This window comes from Diceros bicornis, chromosome 28, assembly GCF_020826845.1.
Source record: "Diceros bicornis minor isolate mBicDic1 chromosome 28, mDicBic1.mat.cur, whole genome shotgun sequence".
Taxonomy (NCBI): Eukaryota; Metazoa; Chordata; class Mammalia; order Perissodactyla; family Rhinocerotidae; genus Diceros; species Diceros bicornis.
In genome coordinates, this window is record NC_080767.1 from 34,682,980 (window position 1) to 34,709,024 (window position 26,045).

General features: G+C 55.0%; 1 protein-coding gene across 2 annotated transcripts in view; it reads left to right on the forward strand.

Annotated features, from left to right (window-relative positions):
• MVB12B (multivesicular body subunit 12B) overlaps window positions 1-24,888 on the forward strand; it is a 182,200-nt gene extending 157,312 nt beyond the window's left edge. For both annotated transcript variants that reach the window (XM_058524057.1, XM_058524058.1), the window contains exons 8-10: window positions 1,051-1,106; window positions 3,760-3,819; window positions 21,606-24,888. In XM_058524057.1, coding sequence (XP_058380040.1) covers window positions 1,051-1,106; window positions 3,760-3,819; window positions 21,606-21,692 — 203 coding nt within the window. In that variant the 3' untranslated portion in view covers window positions 21,693-24,888. The remainder of the gene's footprint in view (window positions 1-1,050; window positions 1,107-3,759; window positions 3,820-21,605) is intronic.
• The last annotated feature ends 1,157 nt before the right edge of the window (window positions 24,889-26,045 follow it).

Genomic DNA, 26,045 nt, shown 5'->3' on the forward strand with positions numbered 1-26,045 from the left:
GAGCCTTCACACTGGGAGAGCCCCGAGTCAGTTCTGTCCAGTGTGACTTGTGCAACGTGCCAAGGTTACAGCCAGCACTGACGTGGTATCCGAGTCCTCCTCTGACGTTATATTCGTCAAGAGCCCTCATCCTGGGGGAGAACGCGCTAGTGGAGGCGGCTCCGGTCACGTTTTTCTCCATATGCCCTTGGTGACGATGCCCTGGGGACACGGTGGGTGGAGAGGTGTGGAAAAGGAACTGTACCACTGACCCCCTCCCCCGCCGTGTGTGCGTTTGCTGGGGACCTGTTCCTGCCCTTCTCTTGTGTCCTGTTAAAACCGAGCAGACACGAACCTCTAGTCAGCCCCTGAAGCCCAGGACTAAGTGATGGAGGGTCATCGATGGTGGCCGTGCAGCCCCCACCTCCCAAGACCTGCCGTGTGCGGGCGCTGCTCGCGCCTCCAGCTCACACACGCCCCTTTCACACAGGCCGTGCTGTCCTCCTTTTAAACACAACTTGAGAAGCTCACCCCAAGTCACAGCCGGGATTCAACTCAGTCTGTCTGACTCCAAAACCACTCTTTTCTCCAACTTGGAGCTTTCCCAGGAGCCTGACAGCCTGGGATCTGATATCAGTCTCAGCTGAGGGAATGTCTGACGGGCGTGCCTACTGCTCACCTCCTCACAGGGCGCAGCTCCATCCGCTCTCAGCCCTCGTGCAGCCCTGTCCTGCTGTCAGCCCCTTGGTGGCTCCCACCACTTACAGGTCAGAGGCCAGACTCCTAGGGCGGGCTCCAAACCCTTCTCTGCTCCCACAGCTCTTGTCTGCACATCTGCCTGGTGTTCAGGGGACATGTGGGGCGTCTGCCTCCCTCCCCAGGTGTGTGTCCCGGGAGCAGGGGTGGTACCTGCTCCCCCGATGTCCCCCCACCCTGCAGGCCCCACTCACCTGTGCGCACGTCAGCTGGCTCTAGGCTCTGACTCGCTTGTACTGTCTGTGTCGACGTCTCAAGTTACTGAACATCCATGGTGTCTGAAATGCCATTCTGTCTTTTTTTCTTCTTTTGCAGCAATGGACGGTGTGCCTTTTATGATCTCAGAGAAGTTTTCTTGTGTTCCAGAAAGTGTAAGTTTCACGCATGATCGCCCTTCCCTCCTCCACCCCCAGCCTGAGCTCCCTCCGCCTTGATGTCACTGCACAGCTCGCCGGGCCGTCCTGGCGGCCTCACGTTCCCTGCCCCGTTGGGATCGTTTCTCCCCACTGGAAGCTCAGCCCTGCAGCGACGACAGGGCTGCCTGAGAGCAGGCAGTGGGTCCTTTTCTTCTCTGAGCGCCTTCAGCGAGTGCTGCACGCAGTAGGTGCTTGCGAAGTGAAAGAAAAGATCAGATGGGGGATGAAGAGGGACCCAGACAGACCAGCAGAGAAGCTCAGGTGCAGCCGAGCCTTTTCCTTTCAAATGTGATGTTAAGTTGGAGTGAGCTTCGCCGGTTGTGAATATTCTTGGTTTCCAAGTCCGGGTTAATAATTTTTGGGTTTTTTTCATTTATTGGTGACAATGCCCTGCAGAAAGAAGGCTGCCTCAGTTTCCCGTTGTAATTGCTGCCTTCTGTGATCACCACATTCTCTGTTCTAACTCAGGGGTCCCCGAATAGCAGGCCTGGGTCTCCCACTCACCGCAGGCCAGCATTGACCCCATGATACACATGAGCGAACCAAGGCCCAGGCTGGTCCCTGAGCTGTCTTCAGTGACAGAGGGACTGAGTGGGCTGGCTGGGCCCGAAGGCTGCAACTCAGACCACGAGAGGGGCCCACCACACACACACACAGCGTTGGGGGCCGGGGTTGCAGGCCCCGCCTGATACTCTGGGGCTCTCTCTTGGATGGTGCCTGTCCCCTAGGAGGGCAGTGGCCCTCCCTCAGCTGTGCAGGGCTGGCCCATGCCCGCTCAAGAGACTTGTTTCTGGGTTGTTGTTTTTTTTCATCCTTTCTGCAGAAGTTTGCCTTGAGTAGCTAATAAACATGGAGGCCCCAGTTTGGGCACCAGCTAACGAATACTTCAGTGTTTTTCTTGGATCCAGCTTAAAACCACCCGGCTTGTGATTTGACCTGCTCTGTAGTTTCCATTTTCATGAAATATAATAGGCCTCCTCTGAACCCTTCTGGTAAGCAGCTTAATCTTGAAAAATGCTCCTGACGTGACATGCGGAGCATGAGTAACTTCAGCCGACTCCACTTGGCCACGTTGCCGTGGAGACGCTGGCGCCTCTCCCGCCCACTCCCTTGGAGAGGTGGTTCTGTCCTCCGCACCAGCTCCAATCGGGAAAGTTTAGTGGGGCAGTTAGAGCCTAATAATACAACAGCTGGACCTCTGCTGGATCCCGGGCAGTGTGGGCAGGTGGCCCTGTCCTCGTGCCACTCGGGCTGGCAGCGGGAGAGAGCCAAACTGGTTTGTGGCTCCTGGCAGGGCAGCCCGAGAGCTGAGTGCCTTGTTCGGCGGCCCTGTCCCAAGATTGCCCTCACAAACGTGCTGCTGCCCGGCGCTGCCGACTCAGCGAGCGCTCAAGGCACGCGGACTCGGGCCAGGCCCGGTGCCGAGCTTCCGTGCGCTCCTCTCGTTTAATCCTCCCAGCAGCCCGGCCAGGAGGCCTGCCCACGCTGCCTGTTCACAGGAGAGGACACGAGGAAGCGATTTAACGATTTAACGTGTGGCTGCAGTGTGAGGAGGCGCTGAGCCTGGTTTTGAATCCGGGTCTGGGAGCCAGCCTCCTCTCTACCGCGCCTCTCAGGAAATCTCTGCTGGCGGGGCTCAGGCGCTCGCTCTGCCCCCACCTCCAGACTGCAGTTCAGAACCAGGAGGGCTCAGGGGTTGTGTCGGAGACTCAGGTTTCACCTGTTCATCCCTGGCTGCCAGCCGCTGGCCTGGGCTGCAGGAGGCTGGGCCGGTGCCCCTCCTGGGAATCCAGAATGCTAATGTGCCCAGAGGGGGCTCAGACCAGGGTCCTCGGAGACAGGGCTCCCTCTGCCCTCTCCCCGTGCATTTCAGCCTGGCTTCTCTGGGCCTCCAGCTGACTCTCGTTGCCATGTGGATTTGATTTTTCACACTGTCTGTTGAAAAGCCAGCATTTTCAAAGAAAGGTCCCCATCTTCATAAAGTCATAGAAACCACCATTAAAATGCAATGTTATCCTCTTTCACCACCGTTGATTTCTCAGACGATAATTGATGGGCAGTTGTTTTAATCACCTTGCAGTTTCAAAGACCTGGAATTCCCTCCAGCTCCTTCCCTGGAGGCCAAGGAGTCCCAGACAGGAGATTGGCTGCCCCGCCTCCTGGATCCCTTAGACCCATTCCACCATGCAGATAGAGCAGGCGGGGCAGCCTCTGTGGAAGTCCTGGGCACCTCCGTCGCCACAGCTGCAGAAAGAGCAGACTGGATTTTTAGCTGGGCAGGGAGAGAAGAGAGGCGAGAGTTATGGGTGACAGTCACTGTGTTTCAAGGAGGGCCGTGACCCTCCTGGGCGCTGTAAACAGATGACTAAGCAGGGGTTCCACTGGAAGGGACTGACCCCGTTGACGGCTAGGTTTTCTGAAAGTGCGCTCTTGTTACTGGTCCATTTACCCTCACTAGTCACTAGAGGGTCGTACTGCTAGTTTCTGTGGAAAGGGGGTGGAGAAAACACAAGCTCACGTAGGGTGGTGGGGTCACCATTGTGCATAAAAGCAGATGTGAAGGAGCATTCTGAGCTGTTTAGAAGGATGACTCAATCTGTCTTTTCAGATGCAGCCCTTCGATCTCTTGGGAATCACCATCAAATCTCTGGCAGAAATTGAAAAAGAGGTAAGCAAGCTGCCCAGAGTGGGGGCAGCAGGGCCTGGGCCATCACCACTCGCCCAGGGTCTCTCGTCCCCATTAGGGATCTGCTCCAGGAACAGGAAGGACCTAGATAAGGGGGGGGTGGGGGGGTGCTTCTGAGGAAAACACTTTCATTTCACTCAAATTTATTTCTTAGAAAAAGGAACTCACTTTTAATGTGTTTCTTGCTTCAAGTCAAATATGACCAGCATCTCCTTGTCTTCTCTAAGTCAGGTTTTAAGTGACAGACGAAACAGTCAGTTCTGCTTCCTTGTTTTAAAGACGTCTCAGCTTAAAGAAAGTGGAGGTTTGGAGGTGGACGGAGTCGACTCTTCTTCCTCCCTTCTGTTTTATTATTTGCCACCAGTAGGGGTTTTGGGAAATGTCCGAGCCTCTTCATGATTTGGAGGAAGGATCTGGATACACTCCATGGTGCTTGATGAGCCAGACCCCATTTGGCAGCCTGGTTCGGAATAGTTTGGATGTTTTCCTAATAAAAAAGAAGGAAATCCGAGATGGGAGTGTATGTGACAACTCTGAAGAAGGAGAGTTGAGATAATGGAAGCAAACTGGAGGTCAGATCCGCCGGTGTTTCCCTGTTCCATGAGATAGCATTAGCGCGAGTGTGTCGTCTTTTATGTGTAGAAGGTTGTTAAGCAGTCACATGCTCGCAGCCAGCTCTCCTCAGAGAGGAACATTTGTCTCCAAGATGGAAATGGTAGAACCATTTCAATATTCTCAGCTCCTTTGGGCTTTCTCTTGTATACCCAGCTAGCAGAAGCAGGTTGCATGATTGAAAGATGGCTGAAATCAAGGAAAATTGAATCAATGCAGTACAACAAATTTCTAAACCTGTCATAGCAAAAACAAGACAAAAAAGTTCCCCTTTGTCTTTGATTTTCAGTAAATCATAAAAACCAATCTGATTGTCATCTATAGAATTTGGGGGTAAACTTAGGGAAAAGAATAGCTGGCGACCACGTTAGAGATGCATGCGTGTATAGAATTCTGTCAGCCCTTCTGCAAAGCGGGGTAGCTGGATGGTTCTGCCGGCCGCCTGTGCGTGGGGTTCTGCGTAGGGTGGCGCCCAGTGAGCATGTGGGGAAGGCTATTGAGGGTGGCCCCCTCTGGCTGCAGGTGGTAAGGTAGGGGCATGGCCTGTGACCCGTTTAGGATGGACAAGATCGTACAGACAGACGTCTAACCCAGCTCCACACTGACCAGGGGCAAGTCACGCCCCCTCTCTGTTTAAAACCAGGATAACGATAGAATCTGTCTCGTAGGGTTTTCCGTGGATACTAAAGGAACAGATGTAAAAAGCGCAGGCAGACAAGTGCCCATCACTGCGGGTTGGGTGGCGCGTGCTGGAGAGAGGGGGCCATCAAAATGTCGTGCCTTCCCTCCCCTCCAGTCCTCCCCCGACCAGCTCACCCGGGCCCTAACCACAGCCCCATTTATTTAAGCACCTGCTATGGGCTCAGCTCGGGGCTCCGGGCTTCACCCACATTATCCCTGGTTCCCACCCCAAGCCGACCAAGTGGGTGTCTTTCCTCCCCTTTCGTGGAGCAGAAGTTGAGACTCTGAGAGGTGAAGTAACTTGCCCAAGACAAGACTGTGACCCAGCGTGTCACACTCCAAGTCCTCTCCATTATGACTTAGAGTCTGTGGCTCCCTATCCGTCTAAGGGGCTGGTGGGGACAACGGGGTGTAGGAGGCTGGTTGACCTAGGTTCTGACCCTGGCTGGGCCCTCGAGTTACCAGGAGGGGGTGAGGTAGGTGAGGACCCCCGTGTAGAGCCCAGTACATGTGGTAGAGAATCCCGTAAGCCTTAATTCTCTTCCCCACTCTGAGGACTAAAATCTAGTCCAAAAATGTGTTTCATTGAAATGTCTTGTCTTGGTGTCAGGTGCTCTGAGCAGAGCCTGGAGGGGCAGATGGGCCAGGAGTCAGCCGCCCTGGGCTCGACTCTCAGCTCTGCCACTAACCTTTCTGAGCCTCAGTTTCCTCTTCCATAAAATCGGGATACAATAAAAGTACTTACCCCATAGCATTTACAGGATTTAACTGAGATAGTCATGTCAGTGGCTTAGAACGGTGCCTGCTGCGGCTACTGCTCAGTAGTCAGCCACGGCTCTTGTCATGGTCGTGGTCGTTGTTATGATTGTTCTCCTGTCCACGGGAAGAGGTGTGAGTCCGTGTAAATCCATCCCCATTTCAGCGTGGCACACTGCCCTGTTGCTAGTGGCTGACGAGTCACATCCCGGTTGACCAAGCCTAGCTTTATTTCTTGTTTTCAATGATGGGTTATAAACACGTGTACATTCTCCATTGAAGGAAATTAAAGTGGAGTTAAAGAAAATGTGGGGAAATGGGGAGAGGTTAGGAACAGACAGTGTAAGACCATCATGGGTATCATCGCAGTCAAGAATGCCCTGGAGGTTTTCATTTAATCTGAGGATTTACAGGTTACTTGCGCCAGCCATCCGCGTGCATTTAATGGTGATTAGTATGTTGATATCCACACACTTTAGTGAACGTGCTCCTTCTTCTGCAGCAACGTCGGAGGCTCTTCTCCATAAGTAAACCAGAACTTGCTCCTTTTAGCCGCTGAACTTAACCTTGCTTGTGGAGTGGGAGGCGGAGGAGAAGCTGCGCCCACGGCCCCCCGGCCCCGGCTCTCGGGCTCCGTGGGTTGGCCCTGAGCAGCTGGGTGTCCCCTGTGGAGATGGTTTTGCGCCTTTCCATTCCCAGCAAGTCTGGCTGCCCTTGGGGGTTGGGGGGCCTGGAGGCGGGGAGATCCTGGCTGGGGAGTTTGCTTTGCTCACTGTCAACTATTGTTTTGTTGTATTTTACATTGTTAAGCCAAACTCCCTCCCCCCAAAAGGCAAGACATTGCCTTTGGTTTCAGGAGCACAGACGCGTGACCTCCGTCACCTTTCCTTGCCCATCCAGAACATCTCCCTGATCTCTAGGGTTCCTGCGGTCTGTGGAGGCTGCTTTGCGCTGGGCAAGCCCTTCCCCTCCTTTGTCCCTTGTGGGGTGGTGGTGTCGCCCCCGTTTACAGCAGAAACCCGGGCTTGGGTGGTCCCAGTTGTAAAGGAAGTAGAAGTGCATGCCCTTGGAGCGGCGTGATGCTCCACCGTCCAGAACTGGGGAGCTTTGCCTTCCTGCCACTTGAACTTTACTTACCCTGCCCCACCTGGGGGATGCTTCTGAATTTAAGCCTTTGACCCATCGCCGCCATTTGACCTCGGGGACAGGTTACTCCATGAACCAACCCCATCACTCTGTCAGCCTTGAGCTTGGTGGTCAGGGTCCAAAAGGAACACACCAGCAGCCAGCCCAGGAGAGCTGTCCCTGCATGTCCCCCCCCCCAGAACGGGGACCTGCAGTGGACCCCAGCCTGCCAGCCCAAGAATTGCCTGGCACTGAGTAACAGATGGGGAGAGACGAGGTGTCACCCCAGTCGTGGGTGGGCAGTGCACCCATAGCCCCATTCATTGTTGTTGGACAACTAGCATTCCCCCCGGAATCCTGATGAGCTCAAGGGAGTGTGTGTCTCTCAGCCCTGCAGCAGGGAAGTGACACGGCTCGCTGGCATTGTGGCTGGCACTGTGGACCAGAGCCGCCTGCCACCTTGGTGTGTAGATATCAGGTGTTTGCAGGGCCGTTTGTGGGCTGCGTAGACAGTGGAGGCAACGGGGTGCAGTGGAGAGGACAGTTTTCGAGTCCAGGTGCCTGGGGTAGCGTGTCAGATCTGCCACCTGGGTGTGACCCTGGGTCATGTCCCTCCTCCAGTTGGAGCGCAGGCCTGATGACCCCAGCCCAGGCCGAGCACTGGTCAGACCCGCTGCTGTGGTGTTCACAGGGACCTCCCCGTGCCTGTGGCATACGTAGCACTTGGGTTCAGGAAAGACACCCGAGGAAGGTCATGTTTTAAGGTCATGATTAAAATCAGTGTACATGCCCTCGAGCAGATGTTGAAGAAAGAAAAATATCATTGGAAAGGCGAAAGCTCTCAACTCAGAAATACTCAGGTGTTGTGTGTGGTTGAAAATGAACGAAACCATGGCTGATAGGGAAAGTCCCACTGGAATGCTGTTGCTCTCCCGGCCCTCGGAGCTGGTCGCTGTGCCCTTTCTGCCTGGCCCCGTCTTCCAGCAGCCGCGCCCCCGCCGCCCCTGAAAGGAGGCGAGCTTCTGCTTGTCTCCCTCGGCCCCGGAGGCGACCAGGGCCGGGCCAGTGGCAGCCGTGGGCAGCAACACAAGAGTTTTCTGGCCCTGGCCTGGCCCCCCACCGTGGGGCCGGGCAGCAGCCGTTTGGGTCTGCTGTGCTCCAGTGACCCTGGGGGTCTCCGTCCCAGCGAAGCCCTTACTGTCCTACCCGCTGTCCAGACAAAAGCTTCCCCCTGTTCGGGAGTCAGGAAGAGTGTAGTCTCACAGCCGACCCCTGTGATGAAGCGTCTTCTCTCGCAGTGAGAAGATGGGCGTATAAATATTCCCGTCTCTGCTGCTCTTTATTTCCCTTGTAAGCAGTTGCCCCATTTCTCCATCTGATGGATTCCACTGTGCAGCCGGGGTGGGAGCTCCCAGCGCCGCAGTCCAGGCAGCAGCATCTGAAATCATCCCATGTCTCGTTACCTTTCCTAGAGCCGGTTTATCTGCCCTTCCTGCCCACTGCCGCACCCTGGCCTCCCTCACAGACGGCTCTGTCCCTTGTCTCAAGGAATGATGGCCAGGAGACAGTGGCCTTGAGTGTAGATTTCAGGTTGCATGCATAACGACCCGCAAGCCTTTTAAAAATAGGAGCCAACACCTCCTCCGATGAAACAGCGTCCAGAGTGCCTTCCAGCTCCATGCAAAGCCGTTTCCCCAGCTGCTGCCAACCTCCCACGGAAAACCACGATGCTCGCCCGCCCTTCAGTGGGTGCCACACTCAAAAACATGGCAAGGGAGGTCTCGTGTGCCTGCCATGCTTCCGGGTGGAGCACACAGCCTCCATTTTCACTCGACTTTAAAAGACAAGGGAGAGTCTAATTAGTAAAGGGACGATCTAATATTAATCACTCCCTTAAAATTGACAAGGGAGGCAGTTCATTTAACCACTTAATTGCTACAGGTTTTTATGGGCCGCTGTTTGCAGACGTCTTTAATGAAGAAGTTATAAATCTAAGGGAGCTTAAAATTTTAATTTTATACCTAAATATTTTCCTTGTTCTCATGTTTGTAGTCAATCCTCAAGAGTGTAGTCACGTGGAATGTTCTTTAAATGAACATATTTGCTAACTGGCGTGATTTCAGTTTTTAAAACATTGGTTCCAGCAATTAGGCATTTTTTTCAGTTCCCAAATGACTAGAGAAATTCGTCTTGATTATAATTGCTCTTAGCCACGCATATCTAATTTGTGTCTTTTTAAGTGTTAATTAGTAAACAGTTTGAGCTGACATCTTTATGTGTTTGTGTGTTGAAAAATGGGGCTTATTGCTTATTTAGCTTGGGGCCGATTCCACTAGCATTTACGTCACGACGTCGAGGTGAAATTAATGGAAACACATTTGGCAGCGCGAGGTAAAAAGAATTTCTGATTTTAACTTTTGAGCATCCACTTAGCGGGCTTCTGCAGGCCCCTTCAAATATATGAGATTAAAATGGATTTGGGACCTGCATATGTGGGAAGAAAGTGAAGCAGAAGGTTTTTGTATCAGTAATGAAATGGCAGAGTCCCAATTTTATAAAAGCAAAATGTTCATATCCCAGCACAATTGTTCATTCTTCCTACTTTTGGGAAGCTCTCGCTGTGCTTATTAATGTTGAAGAATTTTGTAGTGAGAGATGTGGCAAAATGTGTGGTCCCTTTGCACCATCTAGTGGTCAGGTCGTAAACTGCAGCAGGAAATAAGGTGCTGTCTCCTGACCTGTGAGATTGAACATTCTCACCACCCAGAATCCTTTTTCTTTCTTTTTCAGTCAGGAAGCTGATATGTTTTCGCAAAGAAATCTGCCTCCTTCATTTATTAAATAAAAGTTAAATAAATAGAAGTTAACCTGTTCTGCTCCCTTTTTTTTTATATTGCTCAAAGACACAGAGCTGCCACCAAATTCTTACTGAGCTCTCACACTAAGTTGAGATAATTCCAGCCCAAAACAAAGAAACCTAATGAAAATGGATGGCCGTTCTGAAGGCACGAAAGAAGTGTTAGGCTTCTTTTGAAATGTGGGATGTAGCTTGAGGACCACCCCTTCATGGACTCTTCGGGATCTGACCATGGCTTAGGAACCACTGTTTTATGCCACAGACAAGATTAGTTCTCTCCCCATAAATTGTGGCCGATCTCTTGGGCTATCACCTTAGGCAGCTACCCTGCCAATCGGAATCAATTTCTTCATATTTAGTGTTTCCCCCTGAGTTCAAAGGTTGTACACGTTTATAAAAATTCGAACATTACAGAAACGTGTGAAGTAAAAGGTGAAAATCTCCCACAATCCACTCCTGGGACACACACGTCCTAACAAAGTTTCGCAGGTTCACGCTATACGTGATATTCTGGACCTTGCTTTCGCAGTTAGCAGTATATCTTGCACAACCGTCCGTATCATTTTGCACAGATCTGCCTCATTCTTTTTAATGACTACATGTGGTTCCCTTTTATGATCATGCCGTAATTTATTTAAGCAATCCACTATTGATTGACTTCTGAGTTGTTTCCAATTATTCACTCTTACACTGCTGCACTATGTTTCCTCGTACGTGTCTTGGCTCCCCCGGGTCTGTCTTTAAAGGAATATCTGTTACCATTTTGCCTTCCAAAAAGGGAGTGCCCATTCAAACCTCCCCTGACCCCAAGGCGTACAAGGGGCTCCCTATTTCCCACGTGCTCATCATAGCTAAGCGTCACTGGTATTTAAAGGTGAACGTCTTCTCCTATGTTTATTGGCCATTTGTATTTTTTTTTTGTGAATCTCTTCTGTCTGTGCCCTTTGCCCAATTTTTTCTATTGGCTTATTTAGCTTTTTTCATTCATTTTTAAGAGTTCTTTGTGCTGTTTATAATAACCTCCTCTCTGTCATGTGTTCAAACACACGCTCTCTAACCAGTTGCTTTTCACCTTGTTAGTGACGTGTTCTGCTGTACAATATTTAAAAATTTTTCATGTGCAATTTTGTCTTTGTTTTAATGTTTCATTTTGTTTGTTTTTGGCTTCTTGTCATACTTAGAAGATAATAAAACTATTCACCCCTATTTTCTCCTACCCTTTTGATTTTTAATATATTAAAATGTTACATACTTTTCAATGACTTAATCCATCTGAAATTTATTAGAAGGTAAAAACTAAAACCAGCAGTATTTTATCCTAAAGTGTTAGCCAGTTTTCTGAATGATTGCTTTCTACAGTGAATTTTAAATGCTGACTTTTATAGTTCCATATGTAAGTCGATCAATGGACATTTTTCTTAACTCTGTTCTTTTTCTGTTACTACCACACTGTTTTACATCTTACAGCTTTAGAATAAGTTTTAATATATGATAGGGTTAGTTCTCCATTTCCCCCCCCCAAATTTTCCTATTTATATTCACATGATTATTGTTCCAGCTGAGCTTCAGAATCTTCTTTGGGGGGAGGGGGCTCCAAAAGCTCCCTCCTGGGTTTTTATTGCAACTGCGCCCAGCATACAGATCAGGAGAGGAACGATGGGCGTTTTAGATGAAGAGTCTCCTTCTGGGTCTTTGTTTTCGTCACTCAGCAGCGTAGGTGGTGTTCTTTGTAGGTTATTTCTAGGTGTTTTATGTTTGTGTGGGTCTTGCAAATGGGATCTGTTCTGCCATTAGCTTTTCCATCATTTATATGTCAGGAAGCTGTTGACTTTTGCATTTTATTTTTGGAGCTGGCTCTCTCGGTGACTCCTTCGATTGTTTCTGCTGGTTTTCTCAGCTGCTTTCCTTTGTTTCCCAGGCGGGCAGTTATGTCATCTGCAAACACCGGTGCCAGCCTCCTTTTCCCAGCGTCTGTCCCTCTTCCTGGAGCCTTTCCCTGGCACCGCGGCTGGCACTTTCGGGTCCCCAGGCCGCTTTGTCTTATCCGTGCTTTTAATGGAAGCTTCTAATTTCACCGTTAACCCGTAATGCTGCATTTTGGCTTGCTATATATAGACATCTCTCTCTTTTTTTTCATGTTAAAGAATTAGCCATCTATTTCTATTTTCCTAAATGTTTTTTATCAGGAATGGATGGTGGCTTTTGATAAATGTCTTTTAATCATCTATTGAGATGATCATATTTTTTCGCCACGGGCATATTAATATGGTAGATTATATTAATAGAGTTCCTAATTCTGAGAGGCTCAGAGTCCCCTCCCCCAGCGCCCTCCTGGGTTCTGTTGGCAGCCGTGTCGGCTAGGCAGCAGCCACCACACAGGTTGCTCCCGCAGTGGCCCAGGGCGTTCATCACATAGATGAGAGAACCTGGCTGAGCTGTGGACTGAAGCCGAGGTGATGTTTGGCAGACAGAATGACCTGCCCTGGTACTATCATGAGTGGTCTCACTGCTCATGCAAAACTGAAGTCAGGATGAATGTCTGGTCTTTTGCAAGTGCTTCATAAAGGGATTTTTCTATCCTTTCTTTATCATTTTGGGAACTTTCATCCCCCAAGTTTGAAAGTAATACCCCCCCAATTGAACTGTTAGAGGGTTGCCTGGCATGTAGGTAAAAAATGAGCGTAAAGATGAGATAAAGAATGAGGAGGGCACCTTCCTTCCCAGAGTGACCCCACAGCTTCTCATCTTCCACCCAGAAGTCAGTGTGGGAAAGCAGTATTGTTTTAAATATTTGCTACGAATAACCTAGAAGAGGGAAAATATAAATATCCAGTTTTTAGGTGATATTCAGGTGAATGATGAAATGCTGACTTGATGAGAGATGAGCCCCCATGGCTGTTTGCAGACATAGAGATGGCCTTTATTCAGCAGCCAAGGCATCTGTCAGTCCCCAGCCCCGCCCAGAGCCCCACGCAGAGCAGACGGCCTGGAGGGGACCACCAGGCCCGCCCCGCAACAAGGGAGGGGCCAGGGAGACCAAGAGACGTTTTGTGTCCTTATCAATCGTGTAGCAGTCTTCAGTTCCACCACAAAATGTGCTTTCCCTCATTTTCCTTAAAATGTGTGGCCTTCTCAGTCTTTAATTTTTCTACTTTTAATACTTTGTCCCCATCACCCCACACACTCACACACAAAATACAATCACAGTGATAAAATGGCAGTCGGCACTCTGCCTGGTTGGGCCTCTTATGAGGAGTGGTGGGGACTGTGGCAAACTGGAAAGCAAGTGCCTCTCTGAAGGAAGCAGCCGCCACTCTCCTGTGTGAGGCTGACGGTTGCTGTGCAAGAATGAAGATCCCGAATTGCCATATCACCCTATATTTTTCAATAAAAGGAGGAACATATTGGCATTTTATACAAAATCTCTCAACTTTTCAATGTTTATAACTATTTTTTTGTGTTTGTGAGGAAGATTAGCCCTGAGCTAACATCTATTGCCAGTCCTCCTCTTTTTGCTGAGGAAGATTGGCCCTGGGCTAACATCCATGCCCATCTTCCTCTACTTTATGTGTGGGGTGCCACCACAGCATGGCTTGATAAGCGGTGCATTTGTCTGCGCCCAGGATCTGAACCTGCGAACCCCAGGCTGGAGCTCACGAACTTAACCACTATGCCGCTGAGCCAGCCCCAATAACTATTTTTTAAACACTACACAGGCCAACAGTGTGTGAACCTCCAGCCTGCACAGTCTGTGCACAGAGATACAAACACAGATCACACCTAGACTCATCATTTCACCTTTCGCGGGGGTGCCATGGACAGACCCTGGGCTCAGTACTTGACATGCATGAGTTAAATACCACGGGCCAGGGGCCATCACACGTCATGCTCAGAGGGTGGGGGGAATTCAGAGGACCCAGGGCTGGAATGACACGCTGCTGCCACAAAAGACTGAAAAGCAGAATGACCTCCCACCTGCCCAGGACGGAGTCCCTGAGCCAACCTGCCTTCTCTCCTGTGCATTGAGCTGTGCCCGGAGCCCGATCTGTCCCTTCACTCACCCATCCATCCACCCGCCCATCCGTTCACCCATTTACCCCTCCACCCCTCCTGTACCATCCGTCCGTCCGTCATTCATTCGTCTATTCTGGGCCACAACCTCTACCAGGCTCTGGAGCTGCAGAAAGGCTGAGACCACATCCTGACCCTACAGCTACGGAGGATGTGGAAAGTGCTGTAGGGGCTGTGGGGCGTTGGGATTAATTCTCCCTGGGGGAGGAAGAGTGTCCCAGAAGGAACAGCGTTTGCAAAGGCACAAAGAGGTGACTGGCCGAGGCACATTTAGGAAATGGTGTTTGGCAGGGAGAGGGAGGGGAGCCCTGAGAAACCACGCATGGGGAAAGGTCTGCAGAAACCATTCAAACTTCACTCCGGGGCTCGGGGCTCTGCCCCAGCTGGGATGTGGGAGTCTCTTCACCGCTCCCTCCGAATCCTAGGGGGAAGGTGCTCATGAGCTGAGGATGCCCTGAGGACGCATTGAGCCTAGGGAGGCAGGCCGTGGAGGGCGGCGGGTGGGGGCGCTATCCCTTCCTGGGAGGCCCAGGCTTGGAGCAGGAAAGGGGGGAGGGTGGGTCTGATGAGAATTGATGACAATGACGTGGATGCCTCAGAGGAGGAAGATGCGAGGGCCGGATCAGCGCACGGTCGTGCATTCACTCAGCAGCAGCTGCTTACAGAGCCCCGCTGGGCCGGCTCCGGGCCGGGCCCTGTGCCCAGACAGACGTGGTTCCTGCTCCTGGAGCAGGGGGGCTGTGGAGGGGCCTTGCGTCAGCCCCTCGTCTAGGGCGAGACCCAGCAGTGGGACTGGGCAGCCCAGGGCTCCTAACTCCGGGGTTGCTGCTCTGAGATTGGAGCTCATGAACCCAGTGAGGGAGCCAGAATGGAAGCACAGAAGCGGCTCCCCAAAAGGTTTGCAGGGGCCGGGCTGACCCTCTGTGGGGTGTTGTGGGACCCGCCGGATCATCCATACCCAACTGTGGTGGGTGGAGGGCCTCCGGCTGTGTCTCGCCCCCTGTGGCCTTGGCCAGGCTGCGCAGCCTCTCTGAGCATCAGTTTGCTCGCCTGTCATGGGAAGGGGAGCAGGACCAGCTTCACAGGCGGGAGGATCTGGTTCCGGAACTCTGACTCGGGACCCAGCAGCTCCTGCCACTCCTGTCACCTTCTTAGTGACCACAGGGGTCATGGCTGTAATCCACAAGCCCTGAGCTGTGGGTTCTCACTAAATGACGGGGTTGAACAAGGCGTTCTCCCAGCTCTGCGGGATTCTAGAACCTCCTGGGGGTTGGGGGAGGGCAGTCCTGGCTCCTCCCACGTTCCCCTGTGCCCCTGGTCTGCACGTGGACAGCTCTCCTCGGGTAAAGCAGTTCCACAAGCGTGTTGACCCCAGGGCTTCCCCTGTCACCCAGTTCTTCAGATGTCTCTGTGGAACCACAATCCACATATGAGACAAGGACTCCTGCGGGAAAAGACGAGAAGACTCAGACCACAGAGCGTCACGTGCCTGGGGCTCGTCCCTCCCCTCTAGTCCTTAGTCTCCCCTTCAGTAGTTTGAGAGGGTGGACGGTTTCAAGATTAGCCCAGTGGGCCCTCCCCAAGCACGCAAAGGAGGCCTGCACCCTGGGGATGTGGGCACTTCCTCGGCCGCTCCTCGCAGTGGTACCTGCCCCTTTCCTGCCCCAGGGGCTGAGTTTCAGCGGCCAGGCTTCTGGAGACAGGCGGGAAGGACTCAGAGCCTTCGCGTGAGAAGAGGAAGCTTCCCGTAGCTGAAATTCCAGGGGTCGAACCACAGGGGATGAGCGGAGCAGGTGTCAAGGCCTGGGCCATGGGGACCTGGAGCAGGCGCCAGGGCAGGCTTGGGAGAGGCAGGCTGTGGGGAAGGCCGGGCCGCTGCTCAGAGCCTCACCACCTCCCTCTGACTGTGTGGGGCCAGGCCCATCCACCTGCCCTGGGGACGCTTCAGTGTCCTCCAGCCCTGAACCACACTTCTCATTGGCTTGAGTCTTGCTCCTTTACCTCCTTCTACGTGTCCTCACCTGGCCAGGCCCCCTCCAGGCCCTTCCGTGATCCAGCGCAGTGCCAACCTGCATTGGCTTGCTGGCTGACGTCTGTCCGTCTGCCCCCCATCTCCGAATGGCACCCACATGCAATTCTGAGTTGCACCTGCCTGACGCCGGTTGCCCCGCCAGCACTGCGCCTGGCCCTGGTCTGGGCGCCACTGTGGGCCTAGTCCAGCCCTGCGTGGGCTCCCTCAGGGGCTGTGAGCAGTCTGGTCCTCGCCCAGCCTCAGCTTCTGCATCTGCAGAACTCAGATGCTGGGAACAAGCCTTCCTGCCCTTCCTCGTCTGGAGCCCTCAGGTGACCTGACCGTTCCTAGACAGGGAGGGGAGGGTGGGCGGTCTGCTCGCCTTCTTTTCCCTCTGCCATATTTGGTCAAAGTTTTCATGCGGTGGTTCTCCACCTTCCTAACCGTGAAAATCACCTGGGTGCTTTTTAAAAAATGCAGATGGCTGCCCCGCCGTGCCAGTTAAACCAGAACCACCCCACCACACCAAGGCTGGGCCCAGGCTCACTGGCTTTGTGAAAGCCTTGATTCGGATGTGTGAGGACTGGTATCGCCCCCTTTGTGCCAGTGAGGCTGGGGGCTCATGTGACTGTGTCCATGGTGCAGTTGGTCTTGCCGTGACAGAAGGCTCTTGGAAGCTGGGCCTCGCACGCCGTGGCTGGAGAGGTCTGATGTCAAGTTACAGGGTCTCCCAGCCAGAGGCACCGTGTGCCCGCAGGGAACCTGGACAGAGCCCCTGACAGTGACGTCTCTTTCCTGGAGAGACCGCCAGGCCGCATCTGTGCTGTGATGGCGGCCTGTGCCCACCAGAGGGCGCCGCGGCCTGGCGCTGCTCAGCTGAGCTCGGCTCTGCGAACCCAAATGCTTTTTAATTGAAAATTTTTTTAATTCAAAAAGGATTTGCTGTTTGTACGCGAGGGCAGGTTTTCCTTATGCGGGAGACTAATGTCTTGAGTAAACATATCCGGGCCCAAATCCACCTTCAAAGGTACTCGCTGTTTGCCCGAGGGAGTGAAAGGGCTTCCAGAAGCGGCCCTAGTCTCTTGGGCAAACACTCTGGGGCCAGCCATGCCGGCAGAGGACAGCGGCTGTGGGAAGGGTTATCCGCAGCCTAAGGGGGATTATCTCGGGGGACATATGTTGAAATTTCATTTGGGGAGTTAGAGAAAACAAGAAGAGGTGGGAGACTAACGCTTTTCTCCAGCCAAGATAACCTAAAAAGGGAAAAATCCCAAGAGCCGGGGGGTGGGGGGGTGTGGGGTGGCAGTCTGAGCCTCTGGCCCCCCAAGGTGGTTGGGGAGGTGTTCCCGCTGTGAGTCAGGAAAAGGCGGTGTCTGTACTTTCGACTTCTCCCTGCCTTCCCCCGGCCCCAGAGTGCCAGAGAACTTGCCAGTTCATTCTTGAAGGCCCGTCTACAGCTGCTTCCCAGTGGCCCTGTCCCTCCTCCTGGCCACGAGTCCCCGCCAAGGCACTTCCACCCGGTCAGCCACTTGCCCGGACTGGGAAATGTCCTGCTCCCCCTCTGTCTCCCACCCACTCTGCCATCCAGAAAGCGGAAGTGCGCTTTTCTGGGCCCACCCCGTGAGCATCCAGGCCCGGGCTGTGGACATCTGGGAGCTGGTGCCACCCTCTCCCTTTGTGCTCTATGTGGCCGGCCAGCGCAACAAATCACGGAGGCCTGACCGCCCTGTGCGCCCCCCGCCACCCCGGGAGCCTGGCACAGAGTCCCACACAGCAGGGCACAGCGGAGCCTCCTGAAGAAGTGGCACAGCCCACAACTGGCTCCCCAGCCCTTGGTGGTGCCCCTGCTGGGGGCCTGGCACTGGGCCGGCTGCCTCATCTGAGAGGTGCCTCGCCTCTGCTCCTCTCTGGGGCTGCCCCAGGCAGGCGTCTCCCAGGGTGGTCTCAGAGCAGCCAAATGGCAGCCCCCCCACCTTCCCCCTCACCCGTTTCCCACTTCTGTCCCCTCACCAGCCCTAAGGTCTCTGGCCCTTCACTCTCTGCCCACTTGTATCACATCTGCTCCCAGGTCCCATTGATTGGTCCACAGAATTGTCCAACCTGGTCCCCAGACCAGCAGCAGCAGGTCACCTGGGAGTTGGTTTAAAATGGAGACTCTCAGGCCCCACCCCAGACCTGAGTCGAATGTGCATTTTAACAGGACCTCCAGGGTGTGTGTGTGTTAAAGGTTAGTCAGCCTGCTGGTAACAGCTTTATCCTGCATCTCTTGCCCTGGGTGCCTGAGGAGGGGCCGCACTCACCTGTCCACATCTGCACCCCTCTCTCGAACCTTCGCCCCCCCAGAACTGCTGCTGCACACCCCCAGCCTCTGCTGCCCTCCCTGCCCATCCTCGTGTCTTCCGACGCTGGGTGCTTTTCTTGAAACACCTCCACACCTGTAACTCCAGCTGCCCTGCCCCGCAAGTGCTTCCAGTTCCCAGCCCCTCATCCCTGGCTCCATGTCCCCCCAGCCCGGCAGCTCCCCCTGAGGGCTCCTCGGGGACCACCCTCGGCCACTGGCAGAAGTGCACTCATGTCCTCTCCCCCAACCTGCTCTTCCTCCTGTGTTGCCCATTTGGGTTGATGGCCCTGGTGTGCCTGTGTCCCTCCCCGGTCACCCTCGTGGGGCTCGTGCCTGCCCCAGCGCCCGGCACAGGGTGCATGTGGTGGGTGCTGATGGAGGTTCCCAACCAGGGAACCTTTCCTACTGTGGTGCACCCGAGCAGCCACCAGGTGGCGGTATTGTCCTAGACTTTGCTTGAAGGTCTCCTCTGGGGCTGTGCTCCTCTGCCAGCCTCCTGGGAGCTGGAGTCCCCAGGCCTGTGCCCTGGTCGTTTAGGGAGCCTGAAAGCAAGGACTGGGGGCTGCTTTGATGGACGCTCCCGTGTAGCCAACAAATGTGCACTGAGTGTTTGGTGCCAGGGGCGGGCCCTTAACCAGCCGAACCTCATCCCATGCTCACAGGAGCCCTGTCAGTGCAGATCCTACCCCGCTTTTTTTATTGAGGTATAATTGACATGGAACATTGTGTTAGTTCCAGGTGTGCAACGTAATGATTTGATATTTGTATATATTGTGAAATGATCACGATAAGTCTAGTTTACATCCATCACCATACATAGTTACGAATTCTTTTTTATGAGAACTTTTTACTTCATTAGCAACTTTTAAAAACGCAATACAGGGCCATCCCCGTGGCTTAGTGGTTAAGTGCGCGTGCTCTGCTACTGGCAGCCCGGGTTCGGATCCCGGGCACGCACCGATGCACTGTTTGTCCAGCCGTGCTGAGGCCGCGTCCCACATACAGCAGCTAGAAGGATGTGCAACTATGACATACAACTATCTAGTGGGGCTTTGGGGAAAAAAAAGGAGGAGGATTGGCAATAGATGTTAGCTCAGAGCCGGTCTTCCTCAGCAAAAAGAGGAGGATTAGCATGGATGTTAGCTCAGGGCTAACATCCTCACAAAAAAAAATAAAATAAAAATGCAATACAGTATTATTATAGTCACCATGCTGTACATTACATCCCCAGGACTCAATAATTGAAAGTTTGTAGCTTTCAACCCCCTTCACCCATTTCGTGCCCCCACCCGCCTCTGGCAGCCACCAATCTGTTCTCTATGAGCTCGGTTGGGTTTTTTTGTTTTTTTAGATGCCACGTATGAGATCATACAGTATGTGCCTTTCTCTGACTTTTTTCACTTAGCGTAATGCGCTCAAGGTCCATCCACGTTGTCACAAATGGCACGATTTCATTTTTTGTGGCTGAATAATATTCCTGCGTGTGTGTGTGTACAGCACATCATCTTAATCCACTCAGTCATCAATGCACATGTAGGTCATTTCCATATCTTACCTATTGTGAATAATGCTGTAGTGAACATGGGGGTGCAGATATCTTTTCCAGTTAGTGTTCTCATTTTCTTCAGATAAATGTCTAGAAGTGGAATTGCTGGATCTTATGATGATTCTATTTTTAGTTTTTGAGGAACCTCCATACTGTTTTCCATAGTGGCTGCACCAGCTCACGTCCCCACCAACAGTCCACAGGGCTCCCTGCTCTCCACATCCTCGCCAGCACTTACTTCTTGACATGACCCCACTTCAGAGATGAGTTCACTACGTGTCTGTCCATCCTGGGTCGGCTTTGGGGGACCATCAGGCAGGGGTGGCTGAGGACACAGTGCTGGGCGTTGGCGGTCTGTTGGCTGCCTCAGCACCCCCCTCATTCTTGAACTATCCCTACACCCTCCTGCTCTTCGCTGTTCTTGCTCAGCGCGGCCCTCAGAAGTCCTTCCTTGTTGCAGGCAACTCGTTTGTGGGGTGGGGGGGGCACTGAGCAGGCCAGGCTTTGCCAGTGCGCCTGGCAGGAGGAGGGGGGCCGGGGCAGTTGGAGGCTGGGGTCTGCAGCCCTCCCTGGGGTGGCGCCCAGTAGTCCCCCTCCTGCTGGGACTGTTCCGCACCGTCTTCCTCAATAGCCCCCTAGGAGACGGCCTCGGGTGGCGGCCGAGTTCCCCCGGGCAGCTCCACTTTGCTCTGCTTTAGTAGGGGACCCCTTTTTATGGCAATTCTGCTAAAAAGCTTTAAGTATTATTTAAAATGTTTAACAACCACTGACCTAATCTAAGCTCCTCGTTCCTAAAACCCATGGGACCACACGTGCCCTGGCACAGTGTCCCAGGCCGTTCCCACTCCACAGCCCCTGAAGCTCAGGCCTGTGGGGCCCACCGTGCCCGCCTTTCCGCCTGGCACACCTGCCCCACACTGGGATCCCACCTGGCCTTCAAGGTGAACCGCAGGTGTCCCCCCTCCCCCAGCAGAGGTGGTTGCCCCTTCTCTGAACTTCCATCAGACCAAGGACCTACCTTTCCTTGTTTCCGTGACCTAGGGTCACCTAGGTAAGCCCGGGTCTCAAGCGTGTGGGCTGAGCTGTGGTGCGAGGCAGGCAGAAGCTGCCCCGTGGGGTGCCCGGCCCTGGCTCAGGCTGGGTGGCCTGTGAAGTGCTGCTCTCTGGACCTCGGGTCCTCCTCAGTTAGTGAGGACAGTTGTACACCCTTCAGGGAGTGGGTCTGGGAACTCAGGAAAGCGGGTGTAGGGTGGTGCCCCTTCCGTGTCTCATATCACCCAGAGTGTCTGTCACTGCAGTGCTCAGGAAGCACTGAGCAGACCAAGTCCAGAGGTCCCGAGCCTGGTGGCTGTGGCTGGAGTCCCAGACCTGCCCCTTACCAGCAGCAGGATCAGGAGGCCCACCCGCTGGGTTGTGGGAGGCGGGGCGGCGATCGGCCGGCAACCTGGTGTGTGCTCAGCCCGCGCATTGGCCGCTGGCATCGTGGGCACCACTTGGGCTGAGGTCTCACCTGGTGGGGAGCGGGCCAGGGACTGTGTAAGGTACCAGTCGTCACAAACCAGCCGGCCCCTGCAGTGCCAGAGGCGTGTCTACACACACAGAGCTCACACCCGCGGTCCCTGTGCACACGCAGAGGGCAGCCCTTCCTGCGTCTGGATGCTCGGCAAGGTGACGTCAGGGCCTCTGCCTGGGCTCGGCCTGAGGCCGTGGAGGGGCGTCTCTTGTCCTCGTGCACTGACCGGGCCTCTCTGTCCCCTGTCCCCCACAGTACGAGTACAGCTTCCGCACGGAGCAGAGCGCCGCCGCCAGGCTCCCGCCCAGCCCCACCCGGAGCCAGCAGACCCCCCAGTCCTGAGGGCCGCCCTGCTGGGAGACGACGCCTCCGCCCAGACTGCTGAGCGCCCCTCGCTCCCGGCCCTGCCCTGCCACGCCGCCTGGCCCACCTGGGACACCCTGGCAGCTGAGCCCTTACTCCTCCATCGTCGGCTCGCCTGACGTGACATCCCCGCCTCCCTGGGGACACTGTTCATAATCTCGACTAATCTGTGTGTGCTGTAGTGACCAGCAGCTCCTAACCTGTCTGTGTGATGACCAGTCGTCCTACAAACAGCCCCCCCACCACGGGAGTCACCCGAGGGCCCTGGACACTTGCTCTGGCCGCCCAGTGACGCCACCGGCTCCCTTGACTCCTGTCACTCGCCACTAAGCCATCGTTTTCCTCCTGGAAGACCCTGAGGGGGATGGTGGCTTTGCACAGGACCCTCCAGGGCTCCCTGCTCACCCCAGACCCGGGGCTGCCGTGGAACAAGTCCCCCACACCAACACCATCAAGTGCCCTGAGCGTTTCACAACGACCCTGGGGAAACACGGGAGGAAGAAGCCAGTGGTCCCCGAGCGGACCCGAGCCTGGCTCCCTGCCCCACTGCGACAGCCCTTGAACTCGTCACTCGATGCACACACTGGACATGCTGAGGCCGGGGAGAGCCCGCCCCGGCCGCCTGCACGAAGGGGAGAAGGCTGAGTGACCGGTGCTTGCCTCAACGCGAGGCCACTGTGCCTCACCCTCTTCCCCAGAGGGCTCGTGTCTGTGATGCCCACGTGCCAGCAGCAGCTCCACCTGCCTCGGCCCCGTGCCCTCACCCGGTGGCCACAGCGGAGGGCCTCCCAGAGCCGGTGCCCAGGGAGGTGGACACGTGGCCACCCAGCTTCTCAGAGCCAGGTGGTGTCTCATTGTCCTCTCCTAACACAAACTATTGTTTGGAAAAGTCCCTCTGACCCAAGTCACCGAACTGGAGCCAGAATTACATTTCTGCCACGAGTGGCCAGTGGATATGCTGGATTCATCACAGTGCCAGCTGCCAAGTCCAGCTCCGCACACATATGCCATGAGAACGGGCTGTGGCCGCCCGTGGAGGCGCGGCCCTCACTGCACGGCCCGCCTCGTCTGGCTGTCGGCAAATGCCGACATTCTGTGGAATTAGGACAGAGTCCATCTTAGGGGTCACCAGATGGGCGGGTCTTTGGACGTGAGGTTTGACATGAGGCTGGCATGAGGGGGGGCCGTGGAGATCACTGAGGTTCCCCCACGAGGAGGGCAGCACAGGAGAGCCACTACCCAGCCGGTGACAGACCCTCCTCCCTGCAGTTCCCGGGAGGGCACGTGGTTAGCTGGGTGGCTGGGGCGCGACAGGAACTGGGCGCCACAGTTAGGAGGTGGCTGCTGGCTAGGAAGTGGGGTGGGGCCAAAAATACCTCATGCACCTGCCATCGGCCCCACTGTCTCCACACACCTCAGCTCTGCCCCCTCGGTCTTCATTTCGATACCTCCTGATTTCTGCATATCAGGGAAGCAGTCAACTCTCCCCACCTCCCCCGAGACCTCAGCGCGTCCCTGGTGGGGCTGGCCTCCCCGTGCCTCCCACATGGCAGGAGAGGGCAGGTAGTCGGTGGAACCAGAGGGCTGTAGGGGGGAGCCAGCGGTCTCTGTGAGCACTTTGGGGATCGGTGCTTTACCAGGAAAGGGCTGAGGGACTGACCTCAAGTGTTCCCACTGAAATAAACTCACTGTGTTTCTGAGGAACTGGGGGAGCCCCATGGGGCCCAGAGAGCCTGGGTCTACTGCTGCTTTTTGGATGGGTGGTTAGTCCCAAACCGAGTGACCTCTGTGACTGGAAGCCCCACGGAGGGGGGTGACGTCGGCAGGCGTGGGGGGCAAAGCCCTGCTCACCTCTGTCCAGCTGCAGTGGTTTGTGCACTTTTCGTTCCATCTCTTCTTCATACCCTGGTTGTGGCATCATCTCCAACAGGTGACACCGGGGACCCTTCTCCCTTGACTGAGAACCAGGCATTTCAGCAGTTCTCAGGGGCCCCAGAAAGTCCAGAGACCACAGTGTGGGATCCCTGGTCAGGAAGCAAGAAGGCAGAGCCGGGCAGGGAGGGTGGTGGGAAGGAGGAGGAGGGGTGCCCCAGCTCCCTACTCACGCCCCCGGGGGCCATCCTGCAGTTCCGAGCTGCACAGAGCCAGGCGGGGCTGCAGGGCCGCCAGGAGGAGGGCAAGCCTGCGTGGACTCAGGGGAGCTGGAGACCCCCCAGCACTACAGACTTGGTCTAGGCACGACATTGACCGTGAACGGTGCAGTCCACGGCCGCTCGGGACAGTTAAGCAGTGATGGTGTTAAGGCAAAATTGGCGTCTGTGGTAGATTTTACGCTGCTCCTAACCCTCTGCTGCTTTGGGTTCTGAGAGGTGGGTGAGCGAGTGTGGGGGTGACCAGGTGACTGGAGGCCAGGGGTGCATGTGTCTGTATGCGCCCGCACCCACCCCTCTTGGGGCTCGTGCAGCCACAGGAGAGCCAGCCAGTGGAGCTCTGGTCACACAACCTTTTGTTTCTTTCTGGAAGGTGCTTTTCTTCACAAACTCTCTGGCCACATGGGGAGGGAGGGGCAAGGGCTCTCCTGGACATGTGCAGGGCAGCGGCCTTGCCCTCGGCCCACCCCCCACAGCACACCCCCACCGTCCCTCCCTCCCAAAAAGTCTCTAAGCAGAGCACAGTGCCCCCCCGCCCCGTTCCCTTCCCATTCCCCCTGAACATTCCAAGTTTCTCTCCAGAAGCCTTGGAAATGGCACAACGGTGATACTCCAGTTCACTTGCAAATTTATAATGAGGCTTCTTTCCCCACCCAAGTCCAAGAACCCACATCCCGCACCCTCCTCCGCTTGGAGAGATGGGAACCGCGGTGGCGGCAAGAAATAACAGGTTAGATCCCAGTCCCCCGGTCAGCGGAGGGGTGCCGCCCGCCGGCCTGCTGGGAAGTCCCAAGCACGGCGCCCTTGGCGGCGAGAAGCCACCGCCATTGGCTTTTCCACCTGCCCTAGGCCCGGCGGGGGGCAATAAGGACTAACGTACGAAGCACCTGTTCTTGGCCCAGCGCTAGACTGGCACTCTGAGCACATTTCCTCCTGTCGTTCCCCCTCCAAAAACAGATACCCAGACGTGGGTGTTACCTGCTCCTTGTTACAGACAAAGAAGCTGAGGCTTGTCCACAGGCACAAGGCTGGTAAGTGGCAGGGACGGGATCTGGACCCGAGTCTTGTCCGGCCCCAGAGCACCCGTGCCAGCTGTCCCGTCAGAAGCACACGCCCCACGCTGACCTTCTTGTTTCTGGTCCAGTGATGGACTTCCCAGCCATCACTGGTCCTGCTGGTGCCAGCGTGATGGTGTCACCACGCACCACGCCCTGGGTGCTGAGCACGGAGCGAGAGCCCGTCTGCCTGGCTCGCTCCAGCCAACAAGGCTCCCTGGGGGCTGCGGGCTGCCCGTCATCTGCCATTTACCAGGATCCCAGCCTGTATCTCCTCTGAGACCCGGGCAGCCTGAGGACGAGGGCAAAGCTGAGCTCATTGGACTCAGGTCACTGTGCCCCAGACCCCCAGGGCCTGGAGAAGGAGGCCGGACACCCTCGCTGTCCCCAGGCCGTCTGGCGCCCTGGGGTCAGCCCCGCTTTCTACACTTGTTTTGACCACGGCCCAGCAGCGGCTGCGGCTGTCACCACCGTGAGACGGGGGCATGTGACCGCGTGAGGCTCGGGAACGACATCCTGCCTGCGTGTATTTATTTGAGGCGACTCCTGTCCTTGGCAAAGGGAAGTGTCACTGTGTGATTGTCTTAATATAATTTGTTGAATAAACGTTTGTTTTAACCTTTTCCCGGCTTGCTGCTGTTTCTGAAGCCACTGAGGTCAGCGTCCGTCAGGGGATGCTCCAGGCTCTGGCCTCCAGCTTGTCCCGGACACTGGCTGGGCCAGCCCCAGGCTTAAGGCGTGGATGGCCAGCGCCCCAGCCTTCCAGCCTTCTAGAAAGAGCTGGTGGGCTTCTTTGCCCGTGTTTAGTTAGAGGACCTGGTTACAAGCCCAATTCAGAAGGGGCGCAGAAAGCCCTGCGATTCTCTGGCAGCATCCATCAGGCATACTCCTGAAGGAGAAACCGCAGTTGCCATACAAGCATGTGGACGCGTGCGTTTCAGGGGTGGCCAGCGAGGCGTGCAGAGGGTCTCTCATCTCCGGCTTGCCCTGAGCCTTGTCTGCACGGGTTCAGGGCCGCCTGGCTGCGGCGGGGAGGACACGCAGCCACAGGCCTCAGCACAGCGGTTCAGTCCTGTCCTGACCGCTCACCGGCTTGTCAGACACCACTCCAAACACCGGGGAAGGGC